The 24,808-nt window shown below is 32.8% G+C and overlaps 6 protein-coding genes across 6 annotated transcripts; 2 read left to right on the plus strand and 4 right to left on the minus strand.

The window, feature by feature from the left end:
- Window positions 1-397: 397 nt before the first annotated feature.
- LOC106416506 (protein FANTASTIC FOUR 1) lies at window positions 398-1,424 on the minus strand. Its single transcript, XM_013857405.3, has one exon. The coding sequence runs from the start codon at window positions 1,187-1,189 to the stop codon at window positions 572-574; it is 618 nt and encodes a 205-aa protein (XP_013712859.1). The 5' UTR covers window positions 1,190-1,424; the 3' UTR covers window positions 398-571.
- A 5,701-nt stretch (window positions 1,425-7,125) lies between these two features.
- Window positions 7,126-9,270, minus strand: LOC106384678 (rho GTPase-activating protein 1). Its single transcript, XM_013824612.3, has 4 exons — window positions 8,707-9,270; window positions 8,171-8,411; window positions 7,868-8,098; window positions 7,126-7,796 (listed from the first exon to the last, which is right to left on the minus strand). The coding sequence occupies exons 1-4, from the start codon at window positions 9,120-9,122 to the stop codon at window positions 7,359-7,361; spliced, it is 1,326 nt and encodes a 441-aa protein (XP_013680066.2). The 5' UTR covers window positions 9,123-9,270; the 3' UTR covers window positions 7,126-7,358.
- Window positions 9,271-10,790: 1,520 nt separating this feature from the next.
- Window positions 10,791-12,402, plus strand: LOC106416499 (peroxidase 60-like). Its single transcript, XM_013857394.3, has 4 exons — window positions 10,791-11,128; window positions 11,222-11,401; window positions 11,503-11,668; window positions 11,749-12,402. Exons 1-4 carry the CDS (start codon window positions 10,910-10,912, stop codon window positions 12,165-12,167), a joined length of 984 nt encoding a protein of 327 aa, XP_013712848.2. The 5' UTR covers window positions 10,791-10,909; the 3' UTR covers window positions 12,168-12,402.
- A 1,831-nt stretch (window positions 12,403-14,233) lies between these two features.
- LOC106416489 lies at window positions 14,234-15,332 on the plus strand. The gene is made up of 2 exons (XM_048749795.1): window positions 14,234-14,508; window positions 14,763-15,332. Exons 1-2 carry the CDS (start codon window positions 14,373-14,375, stop codon window positions 15,143-15,145), a joined length of 519 nt encoding a protein of 172 aa, XP_048605752.1. The 5' UTR covers window positions 14,234-14,372; the 3' UTR covers window positions 15,146-15,332.
- Window positions 15,333-15,668: 336 nt separating this feature from the next.
- Window positions 15,669-17,255, minus strand: LOC106384670 (60S ribosomal protein L10a-3-like). The gene is made up of 6 exons (XM_013824608.3): window positions 17,134-17,255; window positions 17,019-17,051; window positions 16,525-16,747; window positions 16,277-16,442; window positions 15,985-16,190; window positions 15,669-15,896 (listed from the first exon to the last, which is right to left on the minus strand). The coding sequence occupies exons 2-6, from the start codon at window positions 17,021-17,023 to the stop codon at window positions 15,843-15,845; spliced, it is 654 nt and encodes a 217-aa protein (XP_013680062.2). The 5' UTR covers window positions 17,024-17,051; window positions 17,134-17,255; the 3' UTR covers window positions 15,669-15,842.
- Window positions 17,256-17,413: 158 nt separating this feature from the next.
- On the minus strand, window positions 17,414-19,811 carry LOC106416480. Its single transcript, XM_013857376.3, has 5 exons — window positions 19,677-19,811; window positions 19,265-19,531; window positions 18,542-18,753; window positions 18,192-18,459; window positions 17,414-17,857 (listed from the first exon to the last, which is right to left on the minus strand). Exons 2-5 carry the CDS (start codon window positions 19,514-19,516, stop codon window positions 17,564-17,566), a joined length of 1,026 nt encoding a protein of 341 aa, XP_013712830.2. The 5' UTR covers window positions 19,517-19,531; window positions 19,677-19,811; the 3' UTR covers window positions 17,414-17,563.
- Between the last annotated feature and the right edge of the window lie 4,997 nt (window positions 19,812-24,808).

Here is a 24,808-nt window from a genome sequence, read left to right on the forward strand (position 1 = left end):
TTAGACCGATATATGGCCTGTGTTACGATTATTTTAGCAGTGTCTTGTACAAAAATATTTATTCCGGCTCCCACGTTAACATTTGGTTATCCATACATCGACAGTCAAAAATAATTTTAATTAGACTTTAAATACTTTTTGATCAGGCGTTGTTCCGCGCTGACCACAGAAATAGTAACGTTAATTTTTAATGTACAAATGTTATAAAAAAATAAATAGAAATTCTAGTAAATGATAATTTAGTGATATAAATGTATATATCAATAGTTGTATGTTATTTCAATATTTTGATAATAAGTTTCTATAAATTATTCTATCTATGTCACAGAAACATGCATGACTCCTCTACCTTTGCTTATAAAGTATAGAATATTTTCCAAAATTGCAAAACCAAATCTACCGTTTGAAAAAATAATATTCCTTGACATTGGTAATATTGCAGAATGGTATTAAGAGATAAAAGCCTAGTTTAACTCCAAAACCAGCATAAAGAAGGTTTTAACATTTATAATCTTGTAAAATAACGGATTAAATTCCACATAACCGCAAAAAATATTCAGCAGATTACCGATCAGACCGGTTTATCTTTGTTCTCTTCTTGGTCTTCGTCCTCATCTTCATCCTCATCCTCGGGTTGAACCAACTTCAGCTTGAGTCTACCGTCTTCACGGCTGGCTAGAAGAAACTCTCTCTTCGGAATCCTAACTTCTTCCAACACAAGCCTCCCTTCTTCTCTATACGTCTTGAAACTCATCCTCTTCATCGCTGGAGGATACTCTCTCCGTTCTTTCCTCCATGGTCCACACTCCTCATTGCTGCTTCCGTTATCTTTACCCTTCATCACTTCAGTCTCATGATCATCATCTTCTTCTCCGTTGCCGTTACCGTTGACTTTCCCGTCTTCCAAGCCGTAATAGCTCTCTGACCCTAGACCTTCAGTACACAGGTGCAAGCTGCTGTTCTCAGCTGAGGCCTTCTCGAAAGAAGAATGAGATGATTCCCTGAAGTGGAGCTCACCGAATATCTCTGTAAACGGTGGCGTTTCGTTTTGGTCGCTGACGTGGAGGCCTTTGATTGGGAGTGGGTTCCAAGGTGAAGAAGAGGAGATCAGAGTATCAAGAAGCGACTTTGGAGCCTTGTCTTGTCTTTGGCTCTCGAATATTTGATGAAAGCTTCTGTAAGCTGCCATTGCGCTCTTTTTTTTTGCGTTTGTTTCTTGGTTTTGTTTCTGAGGTTGGAGGAGAAAGAGAGAGGACACGAGATGGACGTGAAGGAGGAGATGGTATTGTCAGATATATATTCGTTAGGAGGAAAAAATACTCGAATAAAATGATAAATTTTTTTGTTATATTCAAATGTTCAAATGGAATCTGATTAATGGTTAAACATATATTACTTTTGTTAGTCAATTTGATTTTTGATTTGCAATGGTGATGAATGATGACAATGTTCTAGATGATTCTGTGACCTTGATAATAATACTATAGTTCTGGCCTAACCAACAAAGGCAACTTCAATGTATATTTACATGCATCAGTATGTTGGTTCGATAAATGTTAACCCCATTGAAATCACATTTCGAGGACCTTGTTACACTGCAAAAGTTGATATTATTAAACAACAGATTCAGCAATTCAATAAATAAATAAATAAGTAAATAAATAATTATATTTATTTATTTATAGAAGACAAAGGATTAGGAGAATGGAATAAAGAAGAGCCACCAAGTGGTGCGAATTCTGGTGGCTATAATTATTTGGTCACAGCCAAATAATTTTATATGGACTACTTATATATTCCTTATATTATGGAATCAGACCACCATTCGTTTCTTTTTGCAAACTTTTTTGGATTTGATTTTTCCTTAAGAATGTGGCATATTTGTCCAATAAATTTAAAAATTGGCAATAATATAATATCTAAATGACTGAGAAACACAGTTTTAAATGTCTTATGATTTAAAGCTTTCGTTATTTAGGTTTTAATAGAAAAAAAAAAAGAGAAACATTAGGTTACAGCTATAACCTAATGTTTAAATTGTAGCAACGTGGAAGTTTTCTATAGATTTCAACATTTTTTTTGGGACAGGAAGCATTGAACTTCCAATAGTAACAAACCACGACAGATTCGAGATGTAGTTGAGTCGATGTTGATTGGTTGGATTGTGGGAGCCTCGTGATCCTCAACCACATAATCTGATTTCATGATATTCTGCAAAAATCAGACGTTGTGGAGACTAATCACAAATGTACAACATAACCTGATCGATTTCCTAAGCATTCGCATTGAATGAAGTAGCAATAGTAGTATTAGTACCGGTCAACAATATGAAACCACTATACTATCATTGCTTTGTTATTCAATATATTTAAATGGTACACGAGTTTAAACATTGTGCAGTTGTGCTAGTAGGTAAGTCTGTTAATGCGGGACGGTCCTTCTCGTTAAACCCGTTTCCACCTAAGGCTGGATATTCAAAATACCCTAGCCATTTAAAATACACATGTGTCCTCAAGCCTCTAATATTATCTATGGTTAATTTATTTGTTCGAAATTGTTTGGAGTTGAAAATTATTTGTTCGAATAATTGTTAGGAGTTCTGTAATTATGTTATATTGATCAATAAAGTTAATTATACACATGTCTCCGAATCAACAATGATTTAGGTTAATAATAATAATAATAATAATAATAATAATAATAATAATAATAATAATAATAATAATAAAGTTATTTGTATATCATTTTAGTATGTCATTAGTCAACTAACCGGCCCGATAAAATATATGTTTTTGTGATGTGTGACGAACGTCCACATACCGGTGGTCCGTGGAGCCCTGTCCGAATCTATCCACCCAACAAGATATCACGATTTCACCTTTTCCACTTGGTCAATGACCAACAACATCTGCACTCGATACCTCTTTTATCTACATCTTTATTATATATTGATACCCCAAGTCCCCAACACACGTAGACGATAAAGCTTTTGCGAATATTTTTTATACGAATTTTTATTAACGTCCACAAAATATATGATTTAATCGTTAGCGACTGACGGATACCAATCCATCGAATTGACCATTGATGTCTCCTAGTTTATATAATGCTGAATAACCAAAGTACGTACAAGAAGGAGCATCTTTACTCCTAGTATAAAAAGTCTTATTAACCATTAAGAATACCACTACACCGAAAGAATCTTATTCGTGAAATTTTAAGGGAATGGATTTGAAAACACAAACTACGTTTCATGATACTTTAAAAATTACTAAAGCCTTATAAATGTCTTAAAATAAAACAATATATGTTTTTTGAATTATTTAGAGCATCCCATTAGAAGATTCTCATCAGAAAGTTCTTAATATATATATATATATATATATATTAGTATTTAATTGCATATTTTTCGGTTGAATTTTCCGTAATTTGTAGAAATCCATAATTAAATACTAATATTTATATATACTACATATATATATATATATATCAAGAATCTTTGATGAGAACTCCCATTGGGGTGCCGTACATTCTCTTTGGACGAAACCCAAACTAAATGCAGTATTGGATTTTACATATTTTGATTCTTGTTACTAACTATCTACACTTGCAAATTGCTTGAAAGAAACACAGTCTAACTTTGGTCGGAAACCATTCAATAAAACTACAATAATGTAAATATCTTTTACGTGTGGTATGAATGGACAATACTATAGATATTCAAGGTAAAATGTAGGGCAATTGTCAATAATAACACCTTTTGAAGTTTATGTCTCAAAAATAGCACTAGAAAGAGAAAGTCACAAAATGACATTCATTAAAGGGTAAAATATCCCTAATACCCTTGGTTTAAAATTAAATAAATAAATAAAAATAAATAAAAATAAATAAAATAAAAATAAAAAAAATGAAAAAAAGATTTTTTTTTTTATATAGTTTCAGATTATATGTTTTCAGATTCGAAATTTTTACAATTTTTTTTTTTCGAAATTTTTTTTTTTTTTTTTTTTTTCAAATTTTCTTTTTATAATTTAAAAATACTTTTTAAAACTGTTTTTAAAATTTTTATTTTTTATTTTAATATTTTTTTTTATAAAATTTTAAACCCTAATTCCAAAACCCCACCCCTTAACTCTAAACCCTAAGGTTTGGATTAATTAACCCAAGGGGTATAAGTGTATATTTACCTCTTTAATTAAACCTATTTTTGTGACTTTGAACCTTGAGTGCTACTTTGGGAACATAAACTTGGTTTGGTGCTATCCTAGTCTTTTTCTCTAAAATGTATTGTATGGTCATCAGGTCAAGTAATCTATACTATTAAAAGGGAAGGAGTCCCAAAAAATCTACTTATGAAAGGTTATTGGACCTATTCACTAAACTTAACTATTTTTTTGGTATCACCTTATATTTCTCTAACTATATACTAATCAATTACCTTATATTTCTCTAACTATAAAATAACCAATGCTCTTATTTAATACTCAACTTACTATAATACACCAAAGATTTATACATCAATATTATTAATTCAGAATCATTGATATATTTTACCCCTATTTTTATTTGGAATATTACTTTTGTGCCACTAAACCTATTAAAAAAACAGATTATTTTATAACTGATTTAATAATCATACAACCTACGATCATTTTTCTTTAACAAAAGCAGTTACTATAAAAACATTTGAATTTATTGGTAATTAAAATCTGAACAATACCATACTTTAAATTCATATTAAATATTTTATGACCCAAATTAACATAAAAACATGATGTAAGTACGGTTAACAGAAAGTTAAAAACATGATACCATTCGACGATCAAAACATATTAACTTCCAATTACGATTAGAGAAATACTTCACAGTACAACAACAAGTTTAATTATATTTCAAAATTATAGTTTTTTCTTTGAAAACCTTCCTAAATTATTTTTGTGATGAAAATCTTTTACAACTGGGTTTATTAGGAGAAAAGTTTTGTATAAATATTTTCTCAGGAAATTATAGCATTTTTAGAATGTTTTTTATGTTTAAATAAAACATATTATTTATTTTTAATATTTATAGGTAACTCAACTATACTCAACTTAATAATAATTTTATTTCTAAAACTCAAAAATTTAATCTTAATATAGTCATTATAAAACCTATAAACTAGAATGTATAACATAAAAAATGTAGTTTATTCAATTTTATATCTTAGTAGAATTTATATGAGAAATTTAATCAAAAATTGAAAAATATTATCATGTTATTTTAGATTTTTACCATGTCATTTGGTATAGATTCACGAGTTAATATGGATTTTAGATTTTAAAGGATTTTAAATAATGGATTTTTATTAAATTAAAACTAGATTATATATGGTGACTGCGTTTACTGGTTTGACTGTGGATACCACTTATTGGTGTTTTGGTTCTTTTTAGTGGAAACTTAGACTGAATGTTGAGGATTTATTAAGATATTTTTTTAATATTTGAGAAAAATGTTTGAGTAATTTGTTTTTATTGGATAATTCAGCTTATAAATAGTATATTTAAGATATTTGGTTATTTAAAAATTACATATAATTAATATTTGTAAGTATATAATTTATATTTTAAAAATTCAGGTATCTATTTATCTTGGTTCTAGATATATATGATATGTTCGGTTATTTATAAATTTTGGTTCAAGTGTGGTTTCATTTTTTTAATTTGGTACGGGTTGATTATTCGGTTCTGAATAATATGGTCAAACTTATAAACTATCTTATATAAAAATTTATATTAAAAATTATTAAATTCGAAAAATAAACCCGCGCTTTCTAAGCGCGGGTCAAAATCTAGTTACAGTATTATATCCATAATCTTTCATGCCAAAAAAAAAGATGAAACTAAATACTATAACAGAAACTAGTTGTTAGAAAATTGATCCCAAACAAAAAAGAAACTAGTTTGTAAAATATCAAAATAAAAATTAAATCCCATGTGAGAAATACCAAGTACCAACAAACAAAGATGGTCAAGAAAACAAAATATCATATATCAACTTTCAAGATTTGATTCCAATATAGGGGATGATTGGTTGGGGCTGTAGATGCTCTGGACAGCCAAAATTTAATCTACAGCTATATATGTCAACCAATCAAGCTTTGCTTTTCTTAAAAAACTCACAGCAAAAAAATCTCTGAAAAATCAAAATATGGCTGTAGAGAGCTTTATTTCCAGAGCAAAAAATTAGTGCTTTAGAAATCTACAGCAAAGAAAGCTACAGCAAATAAATCTACAGATTAAATTCTACAGCAAAAAATATAAAGTTACAGCACTTACCAATCATCCCCATAGTGCCATGATATTTTAAAAGAGATCATGTTATCGCTATTCCTTTTTTCAACCGATGATATAAAGATTAGAAATCGACAGCATCAAGCCAAACCAGTGGCGATGAACCCATATATGTGGAGAAATACTAACTTGTAAAACTTTTATAATGCAACCCAAAAGATGGAACTTGTATATCAATATAAAGTTCAAACTTTAGATCTGTAAAATGATATAGTCTCTGTATTCAGTTTTTGGTAAATTGTTTTCTGTGGATTGAGTATTATTCTGACGTCATCACATGTGTTTATTAACTATACATAATGTTTATTTGCCAATAACTACATCCTGCATCTATCATCCAAATAATAGTTAGCGACTTAAAAAATTAGTTATCAAATTAAGAAAATGTTAAAGATGTATTCTAAAAGTTAGAAAAAAACAGATAGTTCCATTGGTTCAAAATATCATAATTTCTATCTTTCTAAATTATTTTGCAGCTTTTAAAAAAAAGAAATCTTCTTAAAAAGTATATATAATTAGATCATAAAATCATTCCTGAAAAAGGAGTATCCAAATACGTGCATAATAAGTATGCAAATGACGTTCCACTTTTTTCTTGGACCCACTAGGAAAAGTTACATGACTATACAATGTTGAATTCAAATATTTAATATTCCCCTCTACAATATGCTTTTGTCATCCACTATTTTTCTTGAGAGTTTCAATCGTCCCTTGGTTCCTTCCAAGAACCAATTTCAAAACCATCTTTCCAAACTCTCTCAACTTAGTTTGTAAATTTTACGGAAAATACCAAAGATGAGAAGAACATGCTTCACCATAACATCGTCAAAGGCCCGAGAGAGACCGGTTCAATATGGTTTACAAGTTTGATTAACCATTGGTATGGACGGTCCAACAAAAAGAAAGCACACTGAGAACATGGATAAAAAGAATAGAAACGACATGAACAGAACATTAACAAATACAAAACAGGTCAACCAACAATTTGATTTTAAAGTCTCCTCAAGGGCTTGCTCTGCTCCTTTGTCTTCACCGCCAAGCTTCAGTACGCTCTACCCTCGAACCTACACGGCTCAAGTTGGTCAATCCTTTCGTTCTACCCACAGGCCACTGAGCCTGAGGAGCCATCACCATCATTTGCACACTACTTTTTCTCTCTGTTTCCGAGTAACTCCTGGCATTGTTCTCAAAGGTTGATTCATCTGATATCTCACTGCTGCTTGGACTCTGATTCTCTGCATCTTCAATGTACTCTGATTGCGTCTCTTCACTCTGTTCAGTAGGATCAAAAGCCAAAGACTGCGAAGGGCTTTGGTGACCGCTGCTCTCATCAGAAGGTTCTAAAGGTACAACGTGAGCTTGCTCTACTACAGAGTCTTGCCTTTCCCTTAGAGTTTTTTCTATCAGCATCTTGAGGAAGTTCATCACTTGAACCGCGTACATCAGCGCTGTCAATGGATCATCCATCTACAATAAAAAGAAGGTTTATTTCAATAACTAAAAACTGATCAGTAAAAGCCTTGTTGTTGCGGACTCACCTGAGTCATATTAGGAGCAAAAACCATAGCGATGTTGCGTGAGTTCATCTTGTTAACATGCTCATACTGAACAACGTCAGCCATAAGATTGATGGCCCAATCAAGCAGAGAAGCTTCAGTAGGTGGAAGAAGCCTAACGAGCTCGACATATTCCTCTTCCGTTTGGCATTGCATGACTTGTTCAGGGGACAACACATCAAGAACACTCGTAGGGAGTTCTCTAAACCACGCCTGAAACAGAAGATTATAAAAAAAACAAGATCGATTTGCGTAAGAAACTGAGTTTGTGCAAGCATTACATACCTTGATAAGCCCTGCCAAACAGTGAACATCAATTCTCTCCGGTATAAACCCTCGGTTTAGTTGCTCCCTTACTGCCTCTTCCTCACTATTCTCAGCAGTGAGTCTAAAAATACCCTCTGCCTGCAAGCCTCCTTGACCGTATAAGCAGTTTTGCATCAACAAGAGTATGGTTGGTACACAGTTGCCTCTTGAATCATACGATAGCTGCATCGATTCCGTTGAAACCCCAAAGACTGTTGCACTAAAGTGATGAGATAGCAAAAAAGGTAAGAGATGAGATACACAAAGAGAGAGAATATCTTATCAATAGAGAACAATGCAACCGTAGCTTCAACCAATAGATATAATAGTAAAAACCACAAGAGGCAAGGATGTGTTCTAAGCACTTCATTGATTAGAGAGTGTTATTACATATCTATCTACAGCCTCTGCTCCACATGACACGTCAGAGCAATCTTTTAAAAATCAATTCCATAATCACAAACCCTAATTGCAAAAATCAAAAATTGGGAAAATTGATTGAACAATGTTGGTACCTAGCGCTGGGAGCTCGTCTGGGAACCTCAGGCTCGAACTCAACGGGCAAGCCCAAGAAGCCGTTGAACCGATCGAAAGTCACGTGCGCCACGTGGCGGACATTGGTGGGCCAGCCGATCTCCATGCTACAGAGCTCCCTGCGGTTGCTCTTGCAAGCGACAAGAGATCTCCTGAAAATGGCGACCAGGAGCGCCAGCAAAGATATCTGCTGACCTTCCCCGTCGTCGTCGTCTTCGTCGACCAAATCTTGATTTTGCTGTTCGATTGAGCGGTGAAAGTCAACACCTTGGGGGAATCCGGGAACTGGGTTTGAACGGCGATGGTCGGAGGTGAGGAGGAGAGTGGCATTGGATGGGGAAGGTGAGGAGGAGGAGGAGGCGCTTGGGGATGAAGGAAAGTGAAGGACTTCAGTCATCGCGAGATGAATCAAGAAAGAAAGGAATCGACTTTTTTTGGTTTGGGGATCAAATCATGCAAAGTAAAGATGAAAGCTTTGAAGAGGAAAGGCTCAGAGAGGATTGGATTTGGTGGGAAACATTAACTGTGCAATCAATGTTCTTGAAACCCTAATTTGACGATTGATTAATTAGCCTTTAATTAGATTAATCGAAAAAACAATACAATTGGAAACTTTTTAGTACAGTTCATTTCAATCCAATCATAAAGCTAAAACAATACTATTAGATTAATTGTTTTATCATTTACCATAATAACTACTTAACCAACCAGAAATCAATAGGTTGTATTTTCTCTTAAATAATTATATTCCTTTTTATAAATTTTTATTCGTTAGCTTTTTGTTTATTTTTATTGATTTTGATGATTACTAATTGAAGTCATGGTTTTTTTATAAAAAAACATTCTCTCCTCTCCTTGTTCATAGGTATTTCACTGCATTTTGTACAAAAGAACATATAAACAAAAAAAGCATTGTACCGGTCTGCAGCTGTCAATCTTTCTTTTTTTTTGTCAACTGCAGCTTGCCAATCATAATCATCATTTTTCTGATCAAATAATTGATTACGTTTCATTTTGTTCTGGTTATGAGCTCTGAATTAAGTTGTGTTTCTAAGTTGACATGTATTCTGTAAATCGGATATTAGTAAGTGACAAAGAGTTTTGGATACCAAAAATAAATAATTACAAGAAAAAAATGCGAATCTTCGTGCATGCTCACTGTCATTTTCAAAATCCGATAACTATTACATTTATTCAGTGATTTTTTTTTCCTTTTTTCAGTGATTAGTTTACATTATATAGTAGTATTATTTACCTATTTTAAACAAGAAACCTCGATAATGTTTTAAATTCTGTCACTATAAATGTGGATTTTGTTTTGGGCAAATCTGTGTTTGTTTAAGTGATTTTTGCACGTATTTCTTAAATGTGAGACCAGTTATATACGTGCGTACTGCGTAGATTAGTAGTAGAATCCACGTATACACAAAATATACCATCCAAATGTGTTCTACGTTGAACAAGGAAGAAAGAAAACACGTTGAAGTTTACAAAGTTTTTTTTTTCTTGCTTAAAGAAGTTTACAAAGTTGCAAACAAGTTTTATTGTATTTTAACAAATAAAATTGTGTTTAGAGGCATAAACCCGTGTTATGCATACAATTGCTTTTTTTTTTCTTATGTGATACATGTATGGTAAATCAAATTTAATCTGCAAGAATAATTTGGCAATAAACTCTCTTTTTGACTGATGCCAAAAAAAACTCTCTTTTTGACTAAAATTTGGAAATAAATTTTAGACCAAAAAACAAAGAAAATGACATGTGAGTGCGGTTGAAGATGCATACTTGAGAATTAAATTTGACAAGTAAACACAATTTTTTATCAAAGAAGATTCTCTCTGGTTAAGTTAGAAAACAATTAGCAACAATATTATTTCATTAAAGAGCACACCACCAAACAAAATGATACTTTTAACCAACTTAAAGAATAGACGTATGTTGTTTACTCGATATTTTTTTGTGATTATACCCCCGCCCGATTATAAAATGAATCCAGCCCGATCAACAATTAGAAAATCACCATCATATGATCTCGTATGAGAGAAAGTCATATATTTTATCAACATTAGCACGTTGGAGAATCGTGCTTGCCTCACATTTTGCATTAAACTTGAACACTATAAAAGTTGTAACATTTTTCTACATTCCCACACACTACGAATTTTTATAGCAAAATAAGAAAAATGGCCGTGAAGATCTCAACCATATCAGCACTGGTCGTCTTTCTTGCTCTGCTTAGCTTAAGCCATTTTAGTCATGGCGAACTTCAGCTCGGATTTTACAATAAAACTTGCCCAAACGTGGAGAAGATCGTATTTGGAGTTGTTCAAGATGCATTCAGGACGAACTCAAGACTTGCACCCCTAATGATTCGCCTCTATTTTCACGATTGTTTTAGCAACGTAAGCTAACCAATTCTTCTTATATTTAAAAATTGTTCTAAAGAGTCTTGAACGTAGCAATGATTTTTATTGGATGTATCATAATGTACGTAGGGATGTGATGCATCACTTCTTCTAGATAGTACTACCAGCGAGAAAACGGCGGGGCCAAATCTAAGTGTAGATGGGTATGCTCTGATAGATGCCATCAAAGATGAGCTCGAAATCAAATGTGCCGGGTTCGTATCTTGTGCTGACATCATAGCTCTCGCTACTAGAGATCTTGTGAATCTTGTAATTTAAACACACTCAACTTCTTTCTCATATCTACTTCTTCCATTTGATATGACATGTTTTTTTCTAATCATTGAGAATATTTACATTTTGGTTTGAAGGCAAGCGGAGGAAAAGCAAGATATGAGATACCAACGGGACGATTTGATGGTAGGGAGTCTTTGGCATCATCAGTAGATTTGCCGGGTCCTCAAATGAGTGTCGCGGACACCTTTGAGATGTTTGAGAAAAGAAACCTTGACCTTACCGATATGGTTCTACTTCTTGGTATGAATAACATTCCCTAACATATTAAATTTTGATGATATTATCTTATAACTAATGACATTTTCAATGCTTTTTAATAGGTGGACATACGATTGGAGTAACGCATTGTTCATTCATTAAGGACCGGCTACATAATACACAAGAACCTGATCCAGCTATGGATCCTAAATTGGTCAAAGAGTTAAGGCGTCAATGTCCTGAAAATTCAAAACAAAATAATGCCATTAATCTGGATCAAAATGTTTCTAGCTCGAATATTGTCGATGCATCTTTCTACAAGCAGATCAAATCTGGCCGAGGAATTCTTCAAATCGACGCCCAACTCGCCACCGATGAAATGACGGAACAGATAGTGACGGATTTAGCCGAGGGTGACGATTTCTTGGCTAGGTTTGGTCAGGCGATGGTGAAATTGGGATTGTTTGGAGTTAAAAATAAGGACACTGGCGAGATCAGAAAATCGTGTCGTTCTTGCAAGAATCGGTTTTGCACGGCATAAATGTTCTGCCGTTTTTATTATGTTTTGACATTTTCGTTTTTTCATTTTGTCATGTTTTTATTTTGGATTGCATGTGTTAATCGTTTGTTTGACATGTCTTCTGAGTAGTTCTTAATGGTTGGTTATTGAAAGGAATAACCATGAATAAAAATAAAGGAATTGCGGAAACTAAGAGTAAGACCATACTTTCCTCGCGTGTTCTTATACCTTCGTTTAGTTTGCTTCTCTATTATGGTCTTCTCTCCAAGTATCTTGAAGTTATCTCTATTTATCGACTCACATGAGGAAAAAATATAATGGCTCAATGAAGAAGAGTCAATGAAGCCTAATTTATTGGTGATCGATTTCCTTTAGAGTGGTATTATTGGGCACTAGCACATTTTTACACTTTGCGTTTAATGGGACAAGAAGTTTGGTAGGAATTGATATTTTGATATATGAGTAATGCTTAGTAGTTGTTGGTTGTTGCTGTTTTTTTTTATCATGGGATTTCTGTCAAAATTGCAAAGAAATAAATTCAAGGTTTTGATCGTAGAGAGATCAAGAAAATAGTTCGAGAAAGATGCGAGATGCATAAGTATACAATTAGTTTAAGTTGTATAAGATTAAGGAAGCAGCTAGAGAAACAATAACTCACACTATAAAAACTCAAGTTGTTGGTTGATATTGAAGTTGTTGTCAATGAGAGACATGTGCCGGTTACATGATTACTTCGGAACAAAGTGTCCGGAATAGCAGGAATCATTTGAATCACTGTCGAAGAAGCAAATAGAGAGGCCAGCTTTATTTTGAATGGCTCATTGCCGAGTTTTTCTTAATGCTGAACCAAACTGAGTATATCTTTCCTTCCATATTGATATGAGGTTTAGCAAGAAGAAAACATTTACAAAAGAGAAACATATACAGAAATAACAAAGAAAAGATTATACAAGTTCTTTATGGTTGAGCAAACTTATACATAACACATGTATTCACCATTTACCTATTTCAGCTTATGACAAGCACAAATTGACACAAATTTGATAGACAAGTAAAACAAATTTATCAGATATAAATGTTGCAGCGACCACTGACAGACACTATTACTGTTGAGCAAACCTTCACGGCTCATTAAAACGACAGTAGGAGAAATATGATTCCCCACTAGGCTTTCCATTTTTAGTAACATTTTAACCCTAGCGAGTGATGATGGTTCAAATATAGTTAATATTGCTTACTGCATAAATATAGTTGGTATGATTAGTAAAGTTTATGTGGTCAAAGTTATGCAGTATAATGGTTAAATGATAAATGTATTAACTCTTAATAATATAAGTTGTTGGATGAATTGACCAGCAATAATTTTGGTTTAATATGGTATACACATGTTTAAAAAATCCGTCATGATATATCATGTATCTTTCGCGCCGGCAATCATATATATAGACCAATTAAACTGCCCAGCAACAAAAGAAAATAATCAGTCACTCAATGCGAAAGATCAACTTAATCCTGTGACGAACACACAATAAGATCCCACATGAGAAAGATACATGATATATCATGACGGATTTTTTAAACACTTCACAAGTATTTATCTAAGTTTCGATCAAACACCTAAGATCCCACATGAGAAATAGTTGTAATTAAGCCAAACACCTAAGTTATATTAAATGACAGCTACTAGCCTATTATTTTCAGACGACAAAAAACTAATATTTTCTCTTTTAAAAAAATATAAGAAATCGTAATTGATTCCATTTCAAAAGAACTGATACAAACGAAGAAGAAACTGTGTTCATTAGCACAAACCAAAGGGTGATGTATATGTAATAATCTCTACTAACAGGGTGTCTATTTGGTTCAGCTAGTAGACATGTGGCGTTCGTACGCATATAATAGATCATTTGAAACCAACGAATGGTTGGGTTGAATATAAGTCTTTTTGTTTTTTTTTTTTTTGCTTAAAGTTGCATATAAGTTACGGCAAAAGTAAGCAGATGAATTAAAGAGCCGTTAATATAGAAGAAATTAAATGCGGAAGTACGATCTCTATAAGGGCAAAGCCAACCACCAAAAATCAACGCATTATGGTCTCTTTAATTACAATTTACTCATTTATTTTATATAAAAGCTTCCATACGTTCTCCATTTATATATCACTCAGACAATAAGTCTAAAGCCATCAAATCCATAAACTCTTTGTTTTAAATTTGAGCTTCATCAATGGCAAATCAAGCAGCTGTTGCAGCATTCTTCCTCTTCGTTTTGGCTGTCTTCTCCAACTTCGAGCTATCAGCTTCAACCCTTGTCACTGGCAAGGTCTCTTGCCTTGACTGCCACCGTGATTTCGACTTCTCAGGTCTATACTCTTTTTACTAGTTAACCACTTGGATTTCAATGCATCTTATCTTATATATTTTTGTGGAGTTTGTTTAAACGTTTTAAATGAGAAGGGTGAGTTCATATTGTACAAGTTTCTTGGCATGTTTCGTCAATTAGGTCATCCAGCTTAATATATCACTCTATATTTTTATAAATTCATATTTTTCAGCGTAGTTTTTTGTTTCTACCATAAAAACATGTAGTTTATATCTGAGTAATTTATATTTTCAGGCGTTAAGGTTCTCCTTCAGTGCGACGGGGAGAAGAAACCGGTAACCACTTTGGCAGCTTCAGACGGATCTTTCAGGTCAGTGGTTCAGACTGCTGACAAGAAGCAAGAAATAAAATGTCTTGCAAAGCTCTTGGGGGGTCCTGAGCAACTATATGCACACAAACACAACATGGTCTCTGAACTGGTTAAGTCCAAACACGATACCATGGTTCTTACAACCTCAAACCCACTTTCCTTCACTCTCTCATGCCCTAAACCAACTGGAGATAATGTCGGAAACATGATCGGAAATTCGAAGACTGTTAATTTTCCGGGGACAGGAGGTTTTGGATTCCCACCTGCTAGCTTCTTTCCCTTCTTACCAATTATTGGCATCCCATGATTTAGTAAAATGTGATTTATAAAACTTGAAGGTGTATTTATTCATATGTTTTGTTGTTTATGTGATGAATCTAAGACGAATTAAAGAGAGCCAAGACAAAAAAAATTATAGCAAAGTATAAAGTTTTATTTTGTTATGCGAGATGTAAGGTTTGTTTATGTAATAAGAAAATGTTGTTTATTGGCTTCTTATAGTTGTAAACCATTGCTTTGTACCAAGTTTGTTATAATAATAAGATTGGATTAATCCAGCAAATGTGGAATCAATGACTAAAATTTCAACTTTATATGTAGTGCATACAAATTTCGAATAAAAAAAACGGAATCAATCTCCAAACTATAATCAGATTAATTATGGTTACAACTTAGTCAATGGAACCAAGCATTAAGTATTTTATAGAATCATTTTTGGTTGATTTGAGGAATGTTAAATCAAGACAGGACAAACCATTTGATTCGATGATCATTCGAGACTAACACACGAACGATGTTGACAACGAATGGCAAATCTTGGAAACTTAAAATAGAGAAAATCCCACTAATAATAAAAGAAACAAAATTGTCTTTCAACAATATCTTGATCCTACAAAGTAAAGATTCAGGAAGTAATCCAAGAAGAAGGCTCGTGACTGAGAAAAAAATCAAATTTCCTCTCAGTCTGATGACACCTTAAGAGAAACTTTGAGATAAAAAACATCTTAGAAAACACGGTTTGGTGGACCCATTGTACTCTTCAAGTACAAACACCTCACCTGCAAAGGAACAACTCGAGTTAGAGACTAATAAATGCACTAGGAAGATGATAGATAAATATCAAGAAAGAAAGATTTTTTTACTAACGTTTTGCCAGTTTTTCTTCAAGAGTGAAACAAGGAAGTTAACGCTCATCTGAACATTCTGAAAAATCTGCTTCTCCTCCATGCCGAGATTCCCAACAGCGACACCCATGCACAAAACCTTCTTGAGCTGGAACTTCACTGTTGCCTTAGTCTCATTCACCTTGGCCTCCAAAGACTCTTGGTGGCTAACAAGTGTAGGGAACTTTCCTGTTCATCGTTGTTCAAAAGAGTCAATAATAAACAACAGATGATAAAACCACTAAAGTCTAAAGGAAGATTAGGAGAGGACATGCCTGCCTTGTTGAGACCAGGACCAAGAAGACGAGGAATCTGCTTAATGACAGACTCAGAAGCAAGGAAAGCATGAAACTTCTTGGCTAGCTTCTTAACAAGTTTCTTGTTCTTGTTCAACTTCTTAAGAGCTTCAACATCCATAGAGTCTAACCCAATCTTCTCAGCCTAAGTAGTAAAACCAAAGTTAACACACTAACCCCCAACAAGGAAGAACATACTTGTTCAATGTCTTTAAAGAGAGAGTTACCTCTTCAACGTGCTGGGCGTCACCGAGCATGCAGATCTTCATCTTGGGCCTTGGAATGTGAGGCAACTTAACCGATCCGCTAAACCGTTTGTCCTTTTGTGGGTCATAGTTCTTGAGACCAATCTGGAGCTCGATGGTCTCAGTGAACTTGCGTGGCTTTGTCTCCTTGCAGTGAGTGATCATTGAGGATATCGCCTCTCTCACGGCTTCACTCTGGAGCTTACTGCCACCAATCAAAGATTCGAACTTTTAATAATATACTCATAAAGACAGAGACTTTACATACAAGTCAACGAACCATAACACACTGTTTCCTCATCAAAGTGATGACTTTTACACAAAAAGGTCAATACTTTTCACCTACACTATCTATGATTATACTAATCTGCTTACAACTTATGAGGGTTTACACTAATCATTTGATTCCAGAGGCAGATGGATCATTACACTACTATATATATAGATAAAATGAGAATCAAGGTGAGCAGGCAAACCTCATTTTGGCAGTTTCTCAGATACTTTTCCACCTGAAACGTAAAGTCAAGAGGATGTCAGATTACAAGGAGGGTTCTCGAGAAACGTTTTGATGAAGAAGAAGAAGAAGAATACCTGTGGAAGATCGGAAACAGAGAGAGAGAACGGCAAGAGGAGGTTTGTGTAAGTTATATGATATGAGCAAGAGAGAACGGGAACGAAACCCTAAGCCCATTCTGTTTCAACCAATTAAAAGCCCAATATGATCTAGGCAATATAGATAAAATAAACCTTGAAGAATTAATATCATATTTTGTATCACCAGTTGTCAACAGGATTTTTTTTATTTCGGTGCAAATGTTCAAATTTATACCATTTTGTTTATAAAATTTATATTTCAAATGAGTTATTTTGGCTTACTAGATGGATTCAGTAAATTTATATTTCAACAAGATTTTGTTTGGTTTATATTTCTTGCTCATCAGATAAAATCCCTCTAGTAATCTATATTTTAAATGAAACCTTCAACGTTAGTGAATAACGTTAAGACATCTTTGTGTAGATATCATCTCTCGACAAGAAGCGCCTTTATAATGTCTTCACATTTCTGCTCCTCGGCGTGTAGAAGATGTCCATAGCCTGAGAGTTCGTGATACTTTATCCATGGAAGCTTCTTTGATATATATTGGTTAACTTCTCGCGGAACAATCCTGTCTTCGGCCCCTTGCCACATGTGGACTGATCCTACACCTTCCCCGAACGGATTTGCCAGTTCAGTTGGGTCGAACTCCCATGTCGCAAATCCAGCCATCATGTCCCGGTGAAGACATTCATGGTCTCCTTGTTGCCTTGCTTTTTCCTGGGGTTGAAATAGACCATCAAAATAAAAACAAGGTCAAACTTTAAAAACCTTAAAAATAAAAGGCACTGCAAATGAAGGCAAGGATCCAAACTTAATTTCCAATTTTGTCTGTGAACTTTAGGGAACTTTTGTTTTAACCCCTAAATTTTTCATGCAGACAAGCCCATTGTATCAATATAGCGCCATGGACTTTTTTAATTATATTAAAACTATGTACAGACAAGCCGTTTTGAATTAGCTCTCTCATTTTCATAAAAATGCAAAAGAGGTTTTAATTTTTGAGACCATCATTTTCATAAATAAAAATGCAAAATATGTTTTAACATTTTACCAAGCGAGGACTCGGATTCTCCAACTTCTTTTTTAGGATGACCAAATCTCTGTCGCTGCATAACGCACTTCTCTCAGAGATTATACTCAAAGAAGGAAACAACTTTTGGGTCAACCACCAATACAATAGCCAAGGAAAATAACGAGCAACTCTATATGTCCACTGGTCTTTTTCTGGCATTAGCTTGAACGCTTCACTCAATATGTCCTGAGGCACTTTAGTCCACCAATAGCTCACAAATGGAACCACTAAGACTGCTCCAGCTAGTCTATAAATTACAAAAAGGAAATGAAATATATGAGATAGAAAAGAAAATAATAAAATAAAATACAGTAAATTCGAGTTTTTACCGGTGGGGAATGTATTTAAGGCAGCTATAAACCGAATAAGCACCGAGTGATATCCCGAGAACGTAGAACTTTGGTCCGATCTTGAGTTTATCGGCCAGTTCTTGAATATCGTATGCTTCGCTTTTGACTGTACGTGAAGGGTATGGATCACTTTCTCCATATCCTGCTCTATCGAAAAACAGAAAGTATATCCCATGTTCTTCAATAAGATCCTGCCAAAGAAAACTCAAAGAAACGTATAATTAAATTGCAATTTAGGTAGCGATTGCGTTTGGGTTCACATGTGACACGTGAAAAGTCACTTTCTAGGAGAATATTTTTTTTCTTTCGGTTTCTCATAAATATCTCTGTAGATCATTAAAGACAGACATTTAATTTTCTTTTATTTTTGTATTTACATGTGAAATGTCTTTTGGTCTTAAATATCAAATTAAAAAAAAAACACTTTAAAATATTTAAAATAAATGGATCTTGCTTAAATATCACATTTAAAAAACACTTTAAAGTATTTAAAATAAATGGATCTTGCTTTAAATACCAAAAAGTGGAACCAATTGAGAAAAAGTATTATAACAAGTGTTCATGTCTCATGACATGTAAAGGTAAAACTAAATGCTGCTAGATTATAGTTATTAAATTGCGAAAATGGTATGTGTGACATGCAAGAGAATCAAAAAGAGTGCAGAGAGCAGTGCATGAGTTAAACACAGTATCAGGGAGTACCTTAGAGATGGGAAATTCCATGTCTTTGGAGCTATTAAATCCATGAACGACGATGATCTTGTAGTTAGCACTGGCTCTATCAACGCCAGATTCTCTATAAGCAAGATATCTTCCATCACTGAGCCTGATTCTCGGAGAAGTAACCGGGGGACCGTGAGGTACCCCGCAGATTCGCGGTGGTGGAGGCTTCAATGATCGGTAAACGTAGCTTACAAGGCAGACAAGGATCGCAACGATCACTAAAAGCATCATTACTGTTATATATACCTGAAAGAAAAGGAGGCTTAGTCAACAAAAGTGCGTAAATTTTAATATTCTGAATCATAATAACATCAAAACAGTACTTATTCAATGTTTAACTTGATTAAAACTGAAAATAATGAACTAGAAATATGAGGAGAAAGAGAGAAACCTTGGGGAAATATGCTTCTAGCGTTTAAAATTGGTTTTAGTTGAAACTGAACATCTCATATATTTATAGTAGGGAGATCCATATATGAGAAAATTCACCGTCCTCTCGATTCCTCTCCTATTTTTTCTGAAATTATGACTTTATAAGTGTGATTGGTTACTTTTGGAGTAAATGAGAAAAAAGAGAGTGGAAATAAGAGAATGAAAAAGTGAAAAAAAAAATTAAAAAAATTAAAAAGTTACTCTCATAGAGCTGAGTGTAATAATTAATATAAGATTTCTCTTGTTTAAATAGTAACTAGGATAAATATAAAAATAATATAATTTTATTTGGTTTGTAACTTTATAGCGTGGTTAACAATAATTAATTTTCCAGTTTATTAGTTGTGTTACATATATTATACAGTTAAAGCCTATATTGAAAAAGGTAGTAAAAGAATTAGGAGTTGATTGGAAGAGGTTATAATAGATGTGTGCATATTTCTACAATATACAACCAAACCATCATTAAAAGAAATATCATAGCTCCAAAATCAATTTTTATACAATTTTTATTAGTTTTTTGGAATATATACAACAGCAAAAAATTTGAAACCACATTTAAAAGTTTAAAGTCTAAATTTGAGAATAAAAACATAACGTAACTGCTTCAACCAATAACACCTTTAGAGAGAGAGTGAGAAATGCATCGAGACACATCCACCGCCAGATTAGAATCAACTTGTTGACGTAGCATGCAGTAGGATGAAGGTAGTAGCACGCAAGTTGAATAAATTTATTAACTTGTAAAGACTTTTTCATTTCCTCTCATTTCCACTTCTTTTTTTTAATTTTCATATTTGAAATGAGAGGAAATGAGAATGAAACTCATGCTCAGTAGATATGAAACAAAATATTATAATATGTTACTAATTTGTCGATAATACCTTTGATATAGGGAAAAGTGGAAAATGAAAGCGTGTGTTGTGTGAATATCGAAAGATGGCAACATGCAGAGAATGTAACTGGAGACGAAAACCACCTGTCCACAGAAAGAGATACATTTCGACATGTGGTGTATCCCTACATGCTCGAGAACACTTGTTTTGTCGCCGGATCATAAGGACAGTTCTCGAGTACAACGAGTACACCGTGTATGATCTGAAACTGGTAAAAAATGCAAAAACCAAGTTTGTTTATTCTTGTTCACCAATGCACTTAACGCTGTGGGCTGATCTCTAATTTGGTTTTTCTTGTCAGACAAGTATAAGGTTCTTGGTAGAAGTTAAGTACAAGGAGAAGGGAACCAAGATAGTGCGAACTAGAGTAGCTTCAGATAGCTGTTAGATTTTTTTGCGGTTATGGTGGAGAGAATCCATAGGAATGGAGGGTTTTTGGTGTCATCATGTTTCTAATATTAGGCTTTTCCCTTGGGTTGCAAGTAAACTATTAGCTTATATTTAACTTGGCTTTTCCCTTGGGTTGCAAGTAAACTAGTAGCTTATATGTAACTTGCCCTGCTGTGGAAGCTTTTTGCTATGTATTACTAAAATAATTATTAGCTATCACCAGAGATGTGTGAGAAAGAAATAACTCAAACAACTTTTAAAATACATGACCGGTTTGCTCGTTGATTCTTGGATTGTTACCATACAACACAAACATACAGAACCATCTCTCTGATAATCTACCATTGATCCCAAAATCAATCAAGTTATCCAGACAGCTTTCTAGGTTTGAGATAACTCAGTTGTCTCTGTGGATCTCAAACTCTGCATCTGTAGTTCAAACAACACATGGTCGGTGGTCCTCCTGTCATTAAATACAATGCTGTTTACAAAATTCAACAAATTAACATCTCTTTCTGAATCTTGTTTCTTCATGATGTATAATGACTCATATATAATCCATCTGTGAATGGATACAAATCCAACGTCTGAGTATTTATTGGTCAGGGAAAATAAGAAACTTACATGTGAGCTGGTGATCCTCTTTGATACCATCTGTTCTTGTTTTTAAAGTGAAATAAAGAATTTGCTATTTCATCATCAAGAATCAAAGTCCATTGCTGTTCTAAGCTTAGAAGCTGCAAGAAAAGGAAAAACGTCTTCATTATGGAGTTATAGAACCAGAAGTTACCTCTTCAGGCGCAGTGTATCTGAACAAGTTACCGGAAATATCAGTGCTGTTACTCTGGGCAATGGCTCGATGACCACCTGTTGCTCCTATACTATAGTTCCATGAGGTTTAGAAGTCGTTGCAGCAGAAGGTGCACCAATGCCTCATTCTGATTGACCAGCCTGCGATGGGCCAAGCAAGATATCCAAGTGTTGCTTGTTGCTCTGTGGTTCTCTCATAGAAATTGATAGTTAGTTAAAGAGGGATCTGGCGATGGAGCATGTCTGTCAAGTTATAAACTTGTTATAAGCAAATAAAAGAAACGTAACTTTTTCTACATTTTGGAACTTTTTAGAGCTAGTGAACTTTTTTTATACTTTTAGCTCATTTTCGAATAAAAAACAACATGCAATTTGTCTTAAAACGAAGCGCAGTTTGAAATATTTTTTAAACGAGAAGAAAATGTTTTGAAGAGTAAGTTCCGTAACTCAACTTCCGTCTGTGGGAAGTGGCTTACCTCCTTCTCTTTAAATAAATCCGACTCTCTTCATTCATTACTTACCTTTTCTCATCGAAATCCAATAGCTAGTGTAAGTTTAGAGAGTATTTCATATACTTATTAGTTGTAAGGGCGTTCACGAGTTAACCGTGAATCGTCTGCCATGGTTGTATCCTGAAACTCGATATTTCCCACAGTCCCGTCTCATTACGGAGTGAATATTTACAGTTAAGGAAATAGATTGTATCTCGACTCCATGTTTCTTTTCAAAAACGTTTGCATATCATTTTTTCATTTCATCTTTTGAATCGTCTATTTCCTTAATATCGTTCATGTATTTCGATTTTCCGGATTCCTATAGAAATAAGTAGAGTCAGAGAGTTCGGGTTGAAACTTGGAGGGAAAAAGGGTTTAGGGTTTGTTACTTTTCTTCTCCGCGAATTATCTAAGATAGAAGAGATTTTTATCTCTGGGCTGCATCAGACCGGCCCATTAACCCATATTTTCATTTACCAAAACACATTTGTCTCTTTCTCTCTCTTTTTTTTTTTTTTAAAATAACTCTTTCTCTCTTTCACCACGAAAAACTGAGCATAATTAAGTACACTAGATTTTTTAACCGCGCTACACGCGGATAAGATATTATATGTATTTCACAATTCTAAAAAATAATGTATAATATTGTATTATATTATTTAAAGAATATAAAATAAGACTACATAACATAAATATATTTTTTATTTTTTCTTTTTGAAAATCATTATGTTGTTTGATTGTTGTACTTAATTCACATATTTGCATAGATATTTGTGATAGATGAATAACTATATTTTTATTATCAATAAATAATATATATTTATTATATAATATAAGAAAAATGAAATTATTTACTTTTTAACAAACTTGTCTCATGTTGGGGACTCGGTTATAGACATATCATATTCGAATGAAACATTTTTACACTTATCAATCTTCTTAACAATTAAGAAACAAATCTGAATATCAAAACAATATCTCATACGATCTCTTTGTGGAATAACTGCTCTGAAGAAATTGAATTTATGCATCAAAAAAGACTGGAAATGGATGTGCATATGTGTTATCTAAGTCAGCTTTAAAAAAAACTATTTATAGTTCATATATCATTTATGTTCATCCTATTTTTTTGTCCATCATTTCTTAAACATCTTGAAATAAGTAATGCTAATTAATAATAAACTTTTTTCTCACAAAATAAAAATCAAATTTTGTTTAATTATCGCTTAATTTTTCTAACTGATATATGTATTTCTCAATTCTAAAAAAATAATGTATAATATTGTATTACATTATTTAAAGAATATAAAATATGACTACATAACATAAATATACTTTTTAAATTTTCTTTATGAAAATCATTATGTTGTTTGATTGTTGTACTTGATTCACATATTTGCATAGATATTTGTGATAGAAGAATAACTATATTTTTATTATCAGTAAATAATATATATTGATTATATAATATAAGAAAAATAAAATTATTTACTTTTTAAACAAACTTGTCTCATGTTGGGGACTCGGTTATAGACATATCATATTCGAAGGAGACATTTTTACAGTTATCAATCTTCTTAACATTGAAAAAACAAATCTACATATCAAAACAATATCTCATATGATCTATTTGTGGAATAACTACTCTGAAGAAATTGAATTTAGGCATCAAAAAGGACTGGAAATGGATATGCAGATATGTTATCTAAGTCTGCTTCACAAAGTACTATTCATAGTTCATATATCATTAATGTCCATCCTATTTTTTTGTCCACCATTTCTTAAACATCTTGAAATAACTGATGCTAATTAATAATAAACTTTTGCTGGAAAAAAAATCAAATTTGTCTTATTATCACTTAAATATTTTATTAATATGGTCTAAGAAGCTTTTAAGTGATATCATAGTTTAATTTATTAGTTTTTTTGTTACTTTTTAGAGGTTTTTGTATTTAAGATCTTTTTTCATATTAAGCTTCTATTTCTTTCACATAATTGATATATATATATATATATATATCATAAAAATTACCATCAAATCAGTTTTACTTATTTATTATTTTGTTTTAACGAAAATACACTTTTTAAATAATTTAATTTAAAATAAAATTATATATTAATTTGCTGTATTTTAACAATTTCATTGATTTAATTAATTTGTTTTGGTGGATAACTTAAAAAGTTTTCATATGAATCGGGGAAAGCAAGCTTATGTTGTTATATTATATTTATTTTGTGTATATAGAATCTATATATAATGTTAGTTTAATAAAGAAAGAACATTATTTTTTTTGTAACTTCAAAAAGATACATTATTACAATTTGAAATGAATCAAAATTGAATAAAATGGTAATTAAATATTTGTAAATCTAATTGTTTAGTTGGATTCTCATGAAAAAAAAATCGATTGGTTAAACAAATGTTTCAAAAAAATTTGTGGTATTTTTTTGTCTATAAATTATAAAATTTATTGAATTAATATATTTAATTATTGCATCCT

The sequence above is a fragment of the Brassica napus genome, chromosome A2 (assembly GCF_020379485.1).
Source record: "Brassica napus cultivar Da-Ae chromosome A2, Da-Ae, whole genome shotgun sequence".
Classification (NCBI taxonomy): Eukaryota; Viridiplantae; Streptophyta; class Magnoliopsida; order Brassicales; family Brassicaceae; genus Brassica; species Brassica napus.

Coding starts and splice junctions, on each gene's coding strand:
- LOC106416499 (XM_013857394.3), top strand. CDS start 10,910: ATGGCCGTGAAGATCTCAACCATATCAGCACTGGTCGTCTTTCTTGCT. Junction 11,129..11,221: donor TTCACGATTGTTTTAGCAAC/GTAAGCTAACCA, acceptor TAATGTACGTAG/GGATGTGATGCATCACTTCT. Junction 11,402..11,502: donor CTAGAGATCTTGTGAATCTT/GTAATTTAAACA, acceptor TTTGGTTTGAAG/GCAAGCGGAGGAAAAGCAAG.
- LOC106416480 (XM_013857376.3), bottom strand. CDS start 19,516: ATGATGCTTTTAGTGATCGTTGCGATCCTTGTCTGCCTTGTAAGCTAC. Junction 18,754..19,264: donor TGGAATTTCCCATCTCTAAG/GTACTCCCTGAT, acceptor TTTCTTTGGCAG/GATCTTATTGAAGAACATGG. Junction 18,460..18,541: donor CTTAAATACATTCCCCACCG/GTAAAAACTCGA, acceptor TGTAATTTATAG/ACTAGCTGGAGCAGTCTTAG.
- LOC106384678 (XM_013824612.3), bottom strand. CDS start 9,122: ATGACTGAAGTCCTTCACTTTCCTTCATCCCCAAGCGCCTCCTCCTCC. Junction 8,099..8,170: donor GTTTGGCAGGGCTTATCAAG/GTATGTAATGCT, acceptor CTTCTGTTTCAG/GCGTGGTTTAGAGAACTCCC. Junction 7,797..7,867: donor TTGCTCCTAATATGACTCAG/GTGAGTCCGCAA, acceptor TTTTTATTGTAG/ATGGATGATCCATTGACAGC.
- LOC106416506 (XM_013857405.3), bottom strand. CDS start 1,189: ATGGCAGCTTACAGAAGCTTTCATCAAATATTCGAGAGCCAAAGACAA.
- LOC106416489 (XM_048749795.1), top strand. CDS start 14,373: ATGGCAAATCAAGCAGCTGTTGCAGCATTCTTCCTCTTCGTTTTGGCT. Junction 14,509..14,762: donor CCGTGATTTCGACTTCTCAG/GTCTATACTCTT, acceptor TTATATTTTCAG/GCGTTAAGGTTCTCCTTCAG.
- LOC106384670 (XM_013824608.3), bottom strand. Junction 16,443..16,524: donor ACGCCCAGCACGTTGAAGAG/GTAACTCTCTCT, acceptor TTTACTACTTAG/GCTGAGAAGATTGGGTTAGA. Junction 16,191..16,276: donor TCCTGGTCTCAACAAGGCAG/GCATGTCCTCTC, acceptor AACGATGAACAG/GAAAGTTCCCTACACTTGTT.